Below are 17657 nucleotides of genomic sequence, written 5' to 3'. Positions count from 1 at the left end.
CTGTGTCGAGTATGTACGTTTAATAAGTAGTGAAAGCGAAATGTGCACTAAGGCGAGATATGTAATTTTGCGTAAAGTGTAAAATTGATGAGTTGTCCGACTGATCACTAGAGTGTGTTTTTATCGGCAAAAAACCAGTAGCGCACCTAGGAGGGGGTTTGGGGGTTACCCCCCCCCGGCACTATTCCGACACTGTTGCTCACAAATTTTAAGGACTCCAAATAGAGGTAGCATAAAAAAAATTAAAGAACAAACAAAGAACCAGTAATTTATAAGGATTTATAACAACGGCAAGATAAGCGACCTGTTTTATGGCTTTCTAGTTGGTAAATTCAAAGCAATAAAATGTTTTAAACCTTTTAGTAAAAATAGAACGGCCAAAAATACAGGTGTGTGATTTATGGCTTACAGTTTCGTAAATTCAGGGGTAATAAAATATTTTACGACCAGCTATTAAATATTTTTAGCAAGAATATCACATGCATGTGTCGAAAGGGTCGGTTCAAATGTCTTGTTTTTTATAAAGCTTGACCTAAATTATCTACGGGTAAGATTACCACTTCGGGTATAGTGTAAATAAAAAATGGTCTGTAGAACTGTACTTTGAAAACAATTTGAGAGATTTATGAGGTAATAAAATTTACATTTAGACGTTTAACGAAAACTCGAATTTTTGTCGATAAGTTACCATTGCAAAGAAATATAGTAAAAAGGCGTATTTAATAAAGAAATATGTTTGTCGAGAAAAAAATATATAAAGAGCGGTATAAAGAAGGAAATATGTTTTGTCAATATGTTACAAAGACTGTAACACTAACAAAACAAATAGTAAACAAAATAGGAGTTCAAAATCAATGGATAAAAAATAATAGGAATTTCTCTGAGAGACTGAATTAGTTGTTTAGAAATAAACAACAGAGAGAGAGAGAGAGAGAGAGAGAGAGAAAGAGAACAAAACTAATTATTAATAAAAGTTCTCCCCTTTGACTAAACACAGTCGTTGGATTCGCCATTTAAAAGTTAAACACTAACGGACAAAACTATATCGTAATACTTCCAACTGAAGTGAATAACTGAAAATATTTATATTCTTACTTTCAACTATAATCAAATTTGGAATTTCCGGTCATTAAGACTTAATCCCCAACTTTCTCGGCGATGGGGCATGTGGCAGCAGGTACTTGGGATTAATGGGCCCAGGTAGTTCGTGGGGCAGTTAGATAACGCCGTGAAATATATGGTGATTCCATATAAGTTTGGTTGCGTGTATATTATTTTATTTAAAATTTTAAGTAAATGAGTACTTCAAAATCTCCATCTAGTGGCCTTTATACAGTCAATATGCAAGGGTGACTATTCAGGGAGATGCGAGTACATATGAAATTTAAATCAACATTATACTGAGCTAAAAATCATTTTCTTTACAAACATTACATCCGTTATTCTTTATATATTGCCACACAAACATGAATGTAGCAATTCATCAAATAAATAGTGATTAAAATAGAATTATATAATCCAAGATTAGAAAGTCTTATCAGGGATCCCCATTGTTCGGAAAAACAATATATCTGGGTAATATGTATCAATAACAATATCTAGTAAATTAATCTAACTACTTAAACTTTGTACATTTAAATGACTAAACATAAAATAGCTCAAAATTGTTGGAACCTGCTCTTTCGGTCAATTAGTAAATTCACTATACTTAGGAGATTTTTTAAAGTTATTTTCTACGAAAAATATATTCACTGACTTCTGTGCCTCTAGGACATGTTTTTGGTTTAAAGATAACATCCCTAACCTCTAAGTCAACCTTAATTTTGAAGGAGTTTGATCCATTTACCTTATTCTAGTATAAAGTACAAAATAGAAGGTTCAAAAGGCGAAGAAGAGGAGAGGAGGCAGTTCTGCAAAAGGATAATTAATTTAGCTCCCTTAGCGAATCTTCAAAAAGTGATACCAAAAAACTACTTATTAGTTCTAGGAGGTATCTAGGATCGCAGATTTTCTCATACAATAAAGTAAACTTGGGGATCTCAAAAATAACTATGATGGTGCTTATTTTGCTAATGTAAAGGCTCGTTGACATTGATTGTGAATCACAAGAAAGAGCCACACTCGTGGTGACACGTGGTGGTAATTTCATGACTCTGGTCATGCCTCGTTCGTGAAGAGAGTTTACACGGCAAATATTTGCTTCTGTGGCGAATATGCAGTGCTTGGTGGCAGAAGCATGTCAAGTTATGGGTGGATTGATAGCCGACAGGATTTCACAAAATTTGGCAAGAAAACGGAAGAAAAGACGATGGTTTACAAGAGAGTGAATTCTACAAAGAAGTCATACTAATTTAGTTAAAGACATCTCCAAGTACCCTGAAGATTTTAAAAATTTGCTTAGAATGTCGGAATTTAATTTTCAATATTTATTTTGGAACTAGAAAAATCTACTAATATGAGGGAAGCTCTATCGGCCAAACCGAAATTGCAAATAATACGTTTGAATGTTTAGAATATTTATTTCTTCTTTTTCCCATAGCGCTACAACCCTCTTAGTTTACACGGAGCGTAGCATATGAAAGCGTGGCTCACTTTCGTGATTCACTACCAAGTCAACGCGGCTTTAAGTTAATAAATTCCACATTCCTGTCCAGAGAAACTAAAATTAAGTTATAAAGACTGATACGATTACTTGTTACATTCTCTACTAAAACGTAGTGCATAGTAAGGGCAGATGCATTAGAATCTTGGAATTTTTGAAATAAAAAGACTTCGAAGGATCTACTGACCGATCTCGGAAGGATCTCGTCGAAAATTCGAAAAGTATTTTTGAACTTCGAGAGTTGATAGGGAGGGGCGAACATTATTTCTTCTTTAGAAGCCATCTGTCATACACCAGCTGTTTTCTTCTTCATGTGCCTTGTCCGTTCCGAACGTTGGCAATCAACATGGCTATTCTGACTTTGTTTGCTTGAAATGGAATTGGATGCAGTACACCAGCTGTACTGCATCCAATTGGCTTATTGCAAATCTTCCATTACTTATTTTAAAAGTCCCCGGAACTTCCTCTAACTATCGATCAAAAAGGCGAAGCTCGCGATGAGCAGTCGTTCCTCGTTGATATATTCGAAAGTCCCAAACTATCAATCAGAGAGGTGAGACAGTTCTGTGACAGTGACGCTTGCGAGCCACCTCAAAAAAGCTTGTTTTAATAATAATTGAAACGTCCAAAAAGTGATTTCTTGTAGTAAAAATCCGGTCGTAACACAGGAACAATACGAAGGCCTCATTCTCAGAGCGTGGGTATAAATATAAATATAGAAAAATAACCGATTGACCAAAAAAAATACATGGAATCTAATATTTAAAAGGTTTTTTTGTATAAATTATTCTTGTCATCTTATGTCATTATAATCTTTTATCAGGTTGTCGAATACTTTTTCGTAGGTAAAAGTTGAAAATCATCATTAATTAAACGATTGGTTTATCAATTATTTGGATAAGTTGTTAATTAAGCAAATATATTAAATATTATTAAGAGGTTTACACAACCAATATTACTTTAAGATAAAGTATGTAAATCTATAAACACTTCAAACTAACTACTTTACTGAACCAGTATTTCAGAATTGATGCAAACAGTTATCGGTCAACGTCATTTTGATATATCAATTGTGTTTACTGTAACAATTATTAAATTCAATATCTAAAATATGACTTAATAAGAAGTAATCAGTATGACCTACATATCTGCCGTTTTTTTGTGTTGTCAATGTTTAAATTCATTGTACTTTCTTGATTCTTCTGTCGATTGTGCTCACATGGAGTGATGTTTTATATTTCTGCATATAATTCGATGCAATGATATTGTAACGTTTTTAATAAAACGAGCGGTTCTAATTTATGTAAATCTATTTATTTTTAACCTTAAGCCATAATCAAGCATATTAATTTATTAAATTCTTAGTTTCATTCAACGTTTCTAGAATAAGATTTTCTGATTCCATTCCTGTATACTGGTCATCGTTTTATATCAGCTGCAATTCATTCTTCAGCCGTTGCAAATCAGTAAACAAAACGGGATAGCGCATTTCCAAATTACAGTATACTCCCTCTATAACGAACACGGTTATTACGAGGTTTCGCTTTATAACGAGGTACATTATATGTCCCGTGAAATTTCTATTGAACTATAACCCTCTATAGCGAGGCAAATTTGGTCATAACGAGAGAAAATAAGATCGAAAAACGTGTTTTTTACATTTTTGGCCCGGACATGACTATAAATAAATACCCTTTTTAACTGCCGCCCGCAACAAACTTCTTCTGTTTAATCTACGGACCGATATTGTGTTGTCGGAAATTTACAATTTATGATTCACAAGTGTTAATGTAGGGGTTTGACCATTCGCACCTTCTAATTGCAGAAGTAATAGTTTATGTTATCATTGAAAATACGCTGTATACATTATGTAGTTGGAAACAAATGTAAGCACAGATTTTTTGTTTTAACCTATATCATTGACAATAAAAGTAAACAACTCTATTTTGTTTTAATATATTTCACTGACAATAAAAGTAAACAACTTTTTTCAAAAACTCCATTCAAACAATATTTAGCATCTTATATTGCTCCGAATGGCTTCACTATAGGAAGTTAATGTTTTAGAAAACAACATATTCATTTATATGCACAGTATTACTGTTGTCTGATATAACGAGATCGGCTTATAACGAGGTAATTAGTCTGTCATTTCAGTTATTGTTATAGAGAGTGTCTACGGTATTAACTGCATCTGTAGAGAATTTGTTTGGTGTATTCTAAGAAACCTTTTAATATTCATTAACTGTATAAAATGGATCTTTTCAAGATCCTGAAAACGTACGTATAATTGTTGATTCAGAGTGTCTATAATTTCATAATAAAGCGCCTGTAACCGATCGAAAAAATTTTCTTGGGTGACTGTTATTCGTTTGCATCCATCAAGTTGTTCAGTAGAAACTGTTGCTTTTAATGCAGCTATGTCAAAAAAAATTTTGAATTCGTCTTCACTACGTTTCCTGCGTAGTAGTGTCTTTGTATTTCTTATCTGGCCAGCACAAAAGCATATGTCGAAATATTTCTTCTATAGCTCATCAAATAATATCTTCGTATGGCCAAAGATATCATTAAAAATGACCACCAAGAAGACAAAATCAAAATTTTCCAATTAGTCTGTCAATAGAAAGAGTACTATGGTTTGTTTTCCAACCAGGAGGAGTAATTCAAATTTACCGCGCTGTAATGCTTGTTTGTAATTGGTCCAACCGCAGGCAAGTTTACTCCACTAAATTATGACATTTTGACACTAATGACATTTATGAAATTTGAAAATTCAAAATTTATATCGACGATTTTCTGCGTTATTCCTTTAATTTTTAGATTTTTCGTTTGCATCTATACAAAAAACAGTTCTTTTCAGAACTATTTAGCGACGTATTAGTGTTATACAATATGGATTCAATGTTAAGTACTACTGGTAATTATCCTTCTCCACCTAAAAAACGCCGAGTAGATTTGGGTCATTTATCATCAAATGAAAAACAATGCATTATAAACATGTACAAACAAATAAAAATTGATAATCCTGCAATGAAAATAACAGCAATGGTAACAAAAATAAAATAGGCAACAGGCTAATTTTTCAGAATAGTTATTGTTAAAATCAAGACGTACTAAAGTAATGTGCTAATTTTAGGTGTTGCGAATTCAACTATTAATAAAACAATTAAGGAATATAAGCAGACTGAAACAGTAAGATGTCCTAAAAATATTGGCGGTCGACCTTCTATCCTTGCAACATACAATGAAAGAGTTAAAACATCTGTACGACAAACTTTTTCAAGAATGAAATGCCCACTTTAAATGAAATTAACAACCGCCCAGATCTTCCAAATATGTGTCGTTCATTATTATATAAACTGGTTATATTCCTATAAAGTGGCATACAATATTTGTTGTTTAAGTTAATGCGCTGATGAAATATTGTAAAATTCCATTGGATTTTAGATATAATTTTTCACGAATATATCGCTTTCATATACGTTCCGGACATTTTCTAATACAATATGATAAATAAACTCTAGAAATTCTTCAACTTCTTCATAACAATTCAACATTTTTTTATTGTAATTAGAAAAAAAATATATATATTGGAAGTGAATTGGAAAAAATTATTATTCAAACATAAACAAACAAAGTTAGGTTAGAATCGACGTGTGAGAGATAACCAAAAAAGAAGATGTATTTGGTGACTTTTCTAGTAACTTTCTTGGGTGTGAATCTGTCTTTTTAGTTTACTCCTACTGGTTAAAAAACAAACCAAAGCAACCGCAGATGCCTGTTTGGTCTGTATGTACATAATGTTTTCTAAAAACATGCTAAAACGTGTTTATTTAGAGGAAGTTATACATCGAGTAATGCATTATATGAATCATTCTGTTGCAAATACAATACTCCCCGCAATTGATTCTACGTATTGCGCTTATGGCAGTAAACATACCGAAACGCAATTATCAAGATTCAAAGTTTACTTCTGAGAAAAATTTAATTCTCTTGAGTGTCAAATAACCGAAAAATTGAATTCTCTCGAGTGTCAAATAACCGAGAAGTCTATTTAATAACGGAATTAATCAATGTCATGGCATTATGTCGAAATGTGTTTACAAAGTAAAATAAAGACACAACAGATGGATCAACAGCTGAATTAGCAGATTCCTACAACTACACAACGAAGCAAAGCGTCAATAAAAAACTTAAAATTCCGTCAAAGATAGAACTGGAATTCAAAGTAAACGTTTAACTTACATGGTATGGAACAGAAATGATAAAATAGCCCAACAAAATGAAAAAATTTGGTGCTTGAGAAATATTGAATCTTAAATATTTTTGATGCTCTGATTTCAAAAATGACTAATGTTTTCATAGTAGGTTTTATTTTAGAATCGATTGTATAATTTTAACTTCGCTCGAAAAGATATACGCAAACGCACCTGGGAATCACCAGACGGACTTACAGTAAATATGATATATCATGCTATTGTAGACTCAAGACACCGATCGAATATAATACACGTCCGCACCAGAATAGGAGCAAATGTGGATTCTGATCACTACTGGCTCGAAAGTAGGGTAAGGGCCAAAAATTTAAACTTTAAAAAAAAAGAAATAGGTTCTAAAATTGAACGATACAAACAAGTACTCGAAAATGGAAACAAAAATAGAGAATATAAACATCAAACTAGAAAACGGTGGGAAGGGTACAAAAACATCATGAAAGAAGCAGCTGAAGAATTACTAAGCATAGACGGTAAACAAAGAAAAAGAAGAAAGAATGACTGTTTTGACGAAGAATGTCAGATTATAACAGAAAGAAAAAATAGAGCATATTTACTGGTGTAGCAGTGGCACAGAGCCCGACAAGCGAAGGAGGAATATAAATACCTACGTAGGGAAGAAAAAAAATCCACCGCAAAAAGAAGAGAGAAAATATGAACAAAGAACTTCAAGAACTACAAGATCTAAATAAGCCAATAGAGGCTAGAAAATTTTACCCGAAATTGAACAAAACAAAAAAGAATTCAAACAAAAGAAGTGAAGAGGTAAGAAGGGTAATACATTGACAGAAAATCAAGGAAAACTAGAAGATGGAATTCCTGAATATGTTCTTAATATGCCATACACTAAATAGAAAATCAATTCTCCACTTCTGACACGCTTCTTGGTAAAACTCATAGGGACAGCTAAATTATACGATAACTTAATAACTTAAGAGATTACGCGTATGGTTCATTTCATTATTTCTTTACTGGAGTATACCATCCAGTCGCCTATGTGAAGCCAATAGTGCCATAAGTATCAATTTAAAATTTCTGTAAAGTTTTAGGAAGGATTTGCTGTGTTGTTTCATTTAATATTAAAATTTCAATTATATTTTTCTTGTACATTAAATATGATTAGTTAATATCTTGGTTTATTTGTCCCAGCCAAATTCATTTTTTAGATTTACATTTTTAAATAACACGTTCTCACACCTCAGGGACTGAGCTAGACAAAGCCTAACAATTGGCTTCCAAAGAAAGTTATGAGTTTTATTGTTACCCACTGGCGTCCATCGTTTCTGATGGGTCGTTCGATTGTTACAAAGAATATCATTATTTATAGTAAAATTTTGCTTACTTTACTTTTATTGGTTTAAAGCTTAACTTTCAAAAAGGTTCTTATTAAAATTTAGAAGTTCATTTCTATTTAATTTATGCTTGGCAATATCCAGGAAATTATAACTATAAAAAATTACCTGAAAAATCTAATTCTGCGAGAAGTGGTCCACTTGCAGACATGGCTCCATGTACCAAGTGGGGGTACTTTTGGCGTACCCAGGCGGCCAAATTTCCGGGATAAGAACCTCCGAAAACAATCCATTTTACATCTGGAGTTAGGTTGTGTTGTTCGTTCATAGCTTCAATGAAAAATGCTAAATCGCTTAGGGCCTGCTGACTTGTTAGATATACAAGATTCTCGGTACTTAAATCTCTGAAATACAAAAATTAAAGACTTAGTTAACAAATAGTAAACCAAACTATTCTTTTCTGCTATAAGTTTGCTTGTTACATAAACTTATATTTAAAATAAAAGTAAAGCCTTGTATATATGTAGTATCGTACATCAATTTGTTTGTCTTCAGTACAGCAAATTATAGGATTAGAGTGAAGGATTGGCTATTTTACGTCCTTTACAGTTATTAAACTTTACCTCACACTAAAATAATCCTCAATTTAATCAAATTTCAAAACCTACAAAAATTGAAATTTAAGAAAAAATAAGGTAGCAGGTAGCACTTCTCTACAAGCTCGGTAGAGAATAGGCTGCTACAGGGCTTGGTGACCCTGCCTTATGCTAGCCGTTGACATCCCTCCTTCCTATTATGAGGGAGTCAGGTCCTTATACCCTTTCCTGTTTTCTCCCAAACTATCCCCACCTAAATCGGCCAACACATCTTGGCAAGCTTGGCAGGTTTTAAAATCACGCCAAACCCCCTCTAAAATAAAATGAAAATGTCATTATCCCAAAATGTATTACCTTAGTCGAGCAGGAAAAGATTTCCAGAATCTCGAACAAAATTGCAAGTCTGTACCACGGATTCTGGGGGTTATAAGATTCTGATAAGTAAACATACCAAACTTAGAAAACCTTTAAAACTCAACGTCCGTACATATAATGCTAAATCCCTAGCAACAGACGAAAGAACCATAGAGATAGAAGCAGAAATGTCGCAGAAAATTAAGTGGGATGTGATAGGCGTTAGCGAGGTACAACAACGAGGGGAAAGCCTAAAAAAACTGAAATCGGATCAATTGTTTTATCAGGTCGGTAGTGAAACTGAAACAACAGGAAGCGTTGGCTTCTTCGTACACAGAAAACATGAAACAGCATTATATCAGTAAATAAAAAGTTTTTCTACTAAAGTAGCTTCTTTAACGCTAAAACTTAGTGAAAGATATAGTTTGAAAAAAAAGTATATGTCCCAACAATTGACCATGCGGACTATGAAAGAGAAGAACTTTAAGATAGCATTACTTTAGCCCTAAACGATACAAAAGCACACTTTAACATAATATGTGGTGACTTCAACGCTAAAACGAGAAGAGAGGTAGATGAGACAGAACCATCACTGGGAAAATTTGGTTTGGGAAACAGGAACGAGCGTGGTAAAACTTTACTTAGTTTCCTGCTGGAAAACAATCTATTTCAAGTGAATCGCTTTTTCTACAAAAATGAAAATGGAAAACTAGGAACGAAATCGATTTTATGATCACTGACAAGAAGCAAATCTTTAAAGATGTTATAGTCCTGAACCAGTTTTCAACAGGTAGCGACTACAGAATGGTGAAAGCGTCGATAGAAATAGATCTTGGAAAAGAGAGATATCGCATAATCAAAAAGAAGTCTACAGCTACCTGGACAGAGCCTAATAATATAAATGCATTTGAAGAACACATCAACAGCATTCTCGAAATTCATAAGAATACAGGAAAAGCCAGAGAAATGCCAGAAGATACACTGCCAAAAGAAATTATGTAACGAAAGAATAAGTCCCCAAATACAAGCATTAATGTAAGAGAGGAGAACAATTCAAAGTAATAGAAGCAAAGAACATCATGCCCTGAGAGAGATAAGTAAAAGAATATAAAAATCTATTAGGATAGACAACCGAAAGCATAAAAGTGAACAAGACTCTCAAAGTTCTAAGGAGAAAAAAAGAAATAATGAAATTAAAAAATAAAGGATACTAAGAGTAGTAGAAGATTTATATACAAAATTATACAGAAGTAAACAAAACCATGATGAGCAACTAACAGAAAAAATTAGAAAATTCAGCAATAAGATTAGTCAACCAAAGATTGGAATTGATCCCTAATATATCAACAGACGAAATAAGGAACGCACTGAAGTAAATGATAAGAAATAAAGCCCCACGAGAAGAAAATATTGTTATAGAAGCCGCAAAGATTGAAGAAGAAGAATTTTAGAGCATAAAGAAATTGTTCAACTTATGTCTGCACCAAAGTGAAACACCTACAAGATGGCACAGTGCACTTACAACTTTATTACACAAAAAAGGCGATCCAACAGACCTCGAGAATTACCGACCCATGAGCCTGTTAAACTACCTCTACAAGTTATTCACAAGAATGATACCTAATAGACTGGAGAACAAAATTAGGTTTTTACCAACCTAGGGAACAGGCAGAAAAAACTTGATCACCAACGACTACCTCCACTGCTTAAAAGAAATTAGAGAAAAATCCATCGAATACAACTGACCATTGGTCCTGGCTTTCGTAGACTCTCGCAAAGCATTCGATACAATTGAAATTAACAAAGGAATGAGAGAAATTATCACTTTAGCATTGGCCGCTCTGTCAGACATCTTCAAGAGCAATATGCCAAATTATTTGAAAAAGAAGACGTTCGACCAATGTGTGCTTCCAGTCATGACTTACGGCACCAAAACACTTTCCTTAACCTAGCCTACAGCAACCAAACTCAGAGTAGCCCAAAGAAGAATGCAACGCTTGCCACTTGGACTAACTCTCAGAGACAGAGTTAGAAACGAAGAAATAAGGACAGGCATCACAGATTTCATAGAGCGTATAGCATAGCCAAAGTGAAACTGGGCGGGCCATGTGGCCAGAATGAACGACGGGTGGTGAACTCAAAAAATTTCATTATGGAGACCACGAGCAGGCAAAAGAAGCACGGGTAGACCACCTACACGATGGACAGACGACAGACAAAATAATCGCTGGAAATTGGGTGCAGGTAGCTCAAGACTGAAAGAAATTACGTTCAACTTTGGACGCAGAAGGTTGGAGCATGATAATGAAGAAAAAATATTATAACTAATCAAAGAAAAAATAAAATTGAAACAAGATCGACTGTATCACGAGATTGACTATATCATATCAAATAAAAAAACATGCAATATGCATCGACGTCAGACGAATGAAGTATTAATGCTGGACAAGAGAGGAAACCATTAATATACCCACAACGCTTTTCTACACTCGTAGAATTAAAACAAAATAAGGACATATATGAAGACGACCTGAAGAAAAGACTCGCACCGATATGTTAAATAGAAGAAATTGAACTTAAAAAACACAAAACAAGTCAGAAAAAAATTAACAGAAGATATCAGGAACTATAACAGGGAATCATAAGAACAGTTATAGGAAATAACAAAAATATGAAAATAATGAAATCCATTACCACACACGGGAAAACTCAAATAACTTAAATGAAAAATAAAAACAATGAAGTCAAACGTGACAAAGATGAAATAACAAAAGCAATCGAAGATTTCGACAAAGTTTATATACATACCTCAACAAATCTACTACTACTAACAGTCTAAGATTGGATAATTTTATTCCTGCAATATCAGAAGAACAACCAGACATCACAAATGAGGAAATTGCGAGGAAATTATGCCTCGTATAGATAGAGCAAGCGAGATCGCTTTTTATAATAATGAAAAAACGGATTAAAAGGTTTGATCCTCAATAAATAACAACAAAGAAACTGGAATCTAGATTTTGAAGATCTCCTATCTCCCCTTTAATACTTAAACTGTGGACAAAAGTGCAAGACAAAATATAGTACAAAAATAAGGACCGAAGAAGTGTAGGACGTAGTATATTAGTCTTTTCTGCACAATCTGTGAAAATGGTTCGGACTGTCGTCAGTGGAATTATTTCCTGTGACAGTATCTAAAGTTAGAATTATCATGCTGATCGGCAAAATCCAAAGAAGCTGAATACAAGAAAAATAATTATGTCTCCCTCCACCTTTAATGGTCTTGTCAATTTTGCAATGACCTTCCTTAAAAGAGTTGATTAAATTAGATTTAAAAGGAAAAATAAAAATCTGTTTAAAAAATGAAACTTATTCTGCTTACGTGGTCGGATGGCTTTTACCATAGTATCTGTGCTCGAGTTGGAACAAAATTGGTTTATATTTGCGAGCATACGTGATCCATGATCCGTTGGTCATCCACGCAGCTGTTGCTTCTCCCTCTCCACCAATTTGAAGAAAGGCGAGATCACCTTTACCACTAGCAAATTCATCATTCACGTAGTACCTCTGAAAAAAAAATATTTTCCTTCTTTATCCCATCATGCGTACTCAATTATAATTTACCAAATATACGTGTCAAAACGCTTCTACGGTGTAATTTATTTATTTTCTCTTTATTTTTCTAATTTCGTGAGACATCCCGTAATATTCAATTATTTATCTGCGGTTCTTTCTTACAATATTTTTTATGACCACTTGAAAAATTTTTACAATAATAAAAAGTTACGTTAGCCCTAGATATTTCCATTGAAATATTCGAAATAATAATCGTCTGGTGGATCATGTTCATAATGATGAGGTTCTTCAAGGCCTTAATAAAGAAAGAGAGCTGATTTCCAGAATTAAAAAGACAAAAACTGCTTACTTTGACCATGTCATAAGAAACAGTAGAGCAAATCTTTTGAAATTAATAATCGAAGGGAAAATAAAAGACAAGACGGGACTGGAAAGACGTAAACATTCCTGGTTGAAAAATATAAGGGATTGGACTGGTATGGACTCACATTTACTGTTTAGAGCTGTACAAGATTACTTCGCTGAGATTTTTGCCAATCTGAAATAGAAGATGGTACTACTATAAGAAGAAGAAACTTGCAGCCTGTACATTGGAGATGATATAATTTTATAATGATGATCATCAGATTTCCCTCTATTAAAGATCATCAGATTTCTCTAAAACAATAACCATGCAAAATATGGTCAATTACATAGTCCCTAGTCCGCGGCGGACCTCGAGGGGTGCTAAGAATCTCCGTGCGAGAAGAAGCCACCCTAATGTGCCAAATAACTATATAGTGAACATATCCTTTTTCAATTTCGGGACATGGAATGTGAGGAGCTTGTTCGAACAAGGAAAGACGCACAACACGATGCAGGAAATGAACAGACTGAACCCAGAAATATTAAACATTGGTAAAACATAATTATCTCCAGGAGAATCCAAACAGCTGTTGTAAATTTTGTTCCCTTTTCGAATAGAATGATGTTATGAGAAATACAGGATAAGCCAGTGAACACTAATATAGTGCAAGTGTATGCTCCAACTGCAGATAAATCAGAAGCTGAAATAGAACATTTTTATGAACAACTCAAACAACTTCTACAATACACCAGGAAGGAAGAAATTACAATAATAATGGGCCATTTAACTGCAAAAATAGGAAAATGCTAAGTGGACAATATAGTAGATGATCATGGTATAGGAGCAAGAAACGATAGAGGTGACAGATTGGCTCAATTTTGTCAAGAAGAAGATCTGGCGATTATGAACACATGGTTTCGATTACCACCCCGTAGACTGTATGCCTGGAGGTCACCATAGGATAATAAACAAAATTGCATTAGAACTCAGATTGACTTTATTCTAACCAATCTCTCTGTTCAATCCCGACCCCCGGAGGGAGTGTAGTGGTCATATACTAAGATCTAACCAATCTAAGATTTAGAAATCTCATTATAAGCGTTAAGGCTTACCCTGGAGCAGATGTCCCATCAGACCATAGCCTTCTTGTATCAAAAATTAAACTGAAGATAAAAAAGATAATAAAATCCAAAAGTTCTAAGGTGAATACTCAGTTGCTCAAGATAAACGGAATATGTGCTGAGGCTTCAACTTCAACAACTTAAAAAATTAACATTAAAAATTAAAAACACTGAGTATGTTATAATTATGTGGAGCAAAATCAAAGATTCTGTTACAAAGACACAGAACGAAACTTTACAAAAGAAAGAAGAAAGCCGAAAACTTTGGAAAAATCCCTAGTGTTGGTGAAACGTCGAGAACTCATCTCAAAAGACAACGGTCTAACGGCCCGAACAGTTTAACAACGTATGCTTTGTTGATACGTTAGCAGGTGGCGCTACTAGCCAACATAGTAATTTATTTAATTATTTTAATATAATATAATTTGTTTAAAATATAAATAATAACAGTTTTGATGTCATCATTAGACAACCCCACTGCATTACGGGAAATTTTAACATAGTAGACTGATGTATCAAATGCTTTTAACAACTAAAAATAAGTCTTGTTTTGATTAGTAGAAAATGCCAAGACATAATAATTTTTCTAATATGGATATGAGAGACATGATTGCTATTTATTGTTAGCAACACTTTAAGGGGCGTGCAGCGAAAAGGGAATATTTAAGAAGGTATCCAAACAGGTTGGAACCTAATCACCAAACATTTAAACATCTATTTTGACATTTAGGTGAAAGACGTTCATTTAGGCAACTTAGGCCGACCGAAAATCATTACGCCTGATCAACAAGATTAATTAATGATTCGCTTTAACGATGATTCTTAAATAAGTACATGACGTTTATCTTTAGTGTTAGAAATCAGCAAAACTTCAGTTTTAAAAATCCTACACCGCGAGCATTATCCCCTTATCGTGAGCATTTCACTCCTGTGCAAGATCTATTACCAGCAGATTTACCTTCAAGGTGCAGATTTGCTTATGATATCCGACATAAGCAAAATCTTGACCAATCTTTCGTCGATAGAATATTATTTACGGACGAAGCTACATTTACACGTCATGGTATTTTTAATTTAAGGAACAATCATTTCTGGAATATCGAAAATACTCATGTTGAGAGAGAAAGGCATTTCCAACATGAATTTACAATAAACGTATGGTGTGGAATTATTGGTAATAATTTTTTAGAACCATGCGAGTTACTTTATAATTTGAATAGTGAGAACTATTTACATCTTTTACAAAATAAGTTGATTGATTTGTTGAAAGAATTGCCATTAAAGTTAAGTCGAAATATGTGGTTTATGCAAGATAATGCACCACCACAGTATACGAGGGCAGTGAGAACATACTTAAATACCAACTTTCCTGAACGTTGGGTTGATCGGGGTAGTCATTTTCCTTGGCCACCAAGTAGCCCAGAATTTAATCCGCTCGATTTTGTTTTATGGGGCACAAGGAAACAACGTGTCTACAAGACTTACATAAACACTCGCAACCAACTTTGGGAAGAAATAAACACTGTAGCAGTTTCTTTTGAACCAATGATGCTATTTAATATGAGACGATCTTTTATGGAACGTATTGATAAATGCGTTGAAGAAAACGGTGGACATATCGAACGCGTACTTTGACAAAAAGTTTAATGTTATTTAGTTTAACTATATTTGGTTTATAAGTAAAACGTTTTGAATGTGAATTTAATATTTATAAAACGTAAAATGTTTGATATCAAATCCTATTATCGTATTATTTTGTCAAATCCTATTATTAAGTATCCTACTGATATATTTATTTTCTTCAATATTTCGAAAATATTAACCCTATTTAAAATATAGTTAAGCAAGATAGTAATAAAGTGCAAGAAAGTTAAGCGCAAATGTATATCACATATGTAGCATATCTGGCGGTATAACAAAGTATGCATCAAATTATAATTTCTCATACTCATTTAGTTAATAAACGATTAGAAAATAAAATTTTAAATTTCCACTTTAACACCCTGTATCTTCTTTAATATCAACATTTTATTAGAGCAAGTTGGCTTAAATCCTAATATTTTAAAGTGTAGAATCTAATGTTTCTTTTAAAAAATTACTTAAGAACCACCCTGTATACAATAATTTTTCAGATGGGCAGTTGAATCGTCGCTAATTAATTTAATCTGATGCCCGCGTATATCCACTGAATAGACTGTACATATATTTTTAATAAGCGGTAGATATCAAACGATATGATTAAAATATGGTAAAAAACTATTATTTCAGAATATTTTTTTGGGAAATGTAATAATTAATCTGTTGAATTTTCTAAACAATAATAATTTCTACACTAAATTCGCTTATTATCTGTTGATGCCAACTGTGTGTTTTAAAAATATCCAAATGTAGAAAATATTGGAAATAGTTCAAAAAGTTGATATTTTAAAAACTGGTAAGGAGATATCTAGGTTTCAAAAAACAAAAATACACATATTTATAATTTATCAAAATAAAGTTTGCTTGCTGTATTGTTATTTGCGCTCTTATTAATAAACATTTTTTAAATCTCTCTTGCAATTTTGACAACGCCTTATAATGCGGCCATAAATCAAAAAAATATTAATAAAGAGTTTAAGATTTGTGGTATATTCTCATAAATCCATTAAAAATTATCTTCCACCGCTATTGTTTAACAAATTAGCTTTTGAAAGTACGTAAAATATTAAGTATGTAAATTGAATCATAAAATCTTATAGGTATAGACTTTTACCTGTTGCCAGGTTCGCTCATCGTTGGGATTAAAATGGTCCAAATTTTGAGTAAACCATCTTTCATACTTGCTAGGTTCTGGATCTTTTTCTGGATGAAGTATTCTTCCCCTTCGAAAGAAAGTAGCCCCAGCAGCGAGCGTACCGAAAATAGATATTAAAAGCACTGCAGTGGTAAATAAAAGTAATCTAGCCATCGCTTAAGTTTTTTGGTAACACTGCATCTAAAATGAAGCTATCGATTGCCTTATACCTGAAGATAAGAAAGATAAGTATTAATATTAATAACGAAAAATACTTCAGTTTGGTTTTATCATATGTATAATGTATAGTAAATAAGCGAAAAAACAACAAATGCAAGATAACACATATAGAATAAAATTACTACGTTTGTCAATAGAAAAATTATAATACAAAATATAATAAATGGCATGGTATGACAGAAGATAATGGAGGTAGCCTATTTGGAAATAGAATATTCAGTCATCATTCGCTTTGCCTTTATCGCTATCGGTTTCGGCTTCTCTAATTACATTTCTCCATCATATCCAGCCAAAGCCTCTCCTCCTGGTCTTCTTTAGTCTTTTCCTCCTTCTAGTTCCAGGAAGCCGCAGATCAACAATTCTTCGTATTGGGTGATTACGTCTCACGTTGAACATGACCAAATCATCTTAACCTAGGCAACAATTGGTACCTCCCCTAGACTTCCCCTAATATACTCATTCTTAATTTTATCCTTTTTTGTC

General features: G+C 33.2%; 1 protein-coding gene across 2 annotated transcripts in view; it reads right to left on the bottom strand.

Annotated features, from left to right (window-relative positions):
* The window catches only part of LOC140447569 (putative serine protease F56F10.1), a 91453-nt gene that overhangs the window by 55149 nt on the left and 18647 nt on the right, over positions 1-17657 (bottom strand). The window contains exons 2-4 of one of the 2 annotated variants that reach the window (XM_072540289.1): positions 16914-17164; positions 12501-12685; positions 8337-8572 (exon numbers count right to left, since the gene is read on the bottom strand). In XM_072540289.1, coding sequence (XP_072396390.1) covers positions 8337-8572; positions 12501-12685; positions 16914-17108 — 616 coding nt within the window. In that variant the 5' untranslated portion in view covers positions 17109-17164. The remainder of the gene's footprint in view (positions 1-8336; positions 8573-12500; positions 12686-16913; positions 17165-17657) is intronic. The other variant, XM_072540290.1, reaches the window with a different exon arrangement.

Source organism: Diabrotica undecimpunctata, chromosome 8 (assembly GCF_040954645.1).
Source record: "Diabrotica undecimpunctata isolate CICGRU chromosome 8, icDiaUnde3, whole genome shotgun sequence".
NCBI lineage: Eukaryota > Metazoa > Arthropoda > Insecta > Coleoptera > Chrysomelidae > Diabrotica > Diabrotica undecimpunctata.
The sequence above is the reverse complement of the archived record's forward strand: the minus strand, read 5'-3'. Positions and strand labels throughout refer to the sequence as shown.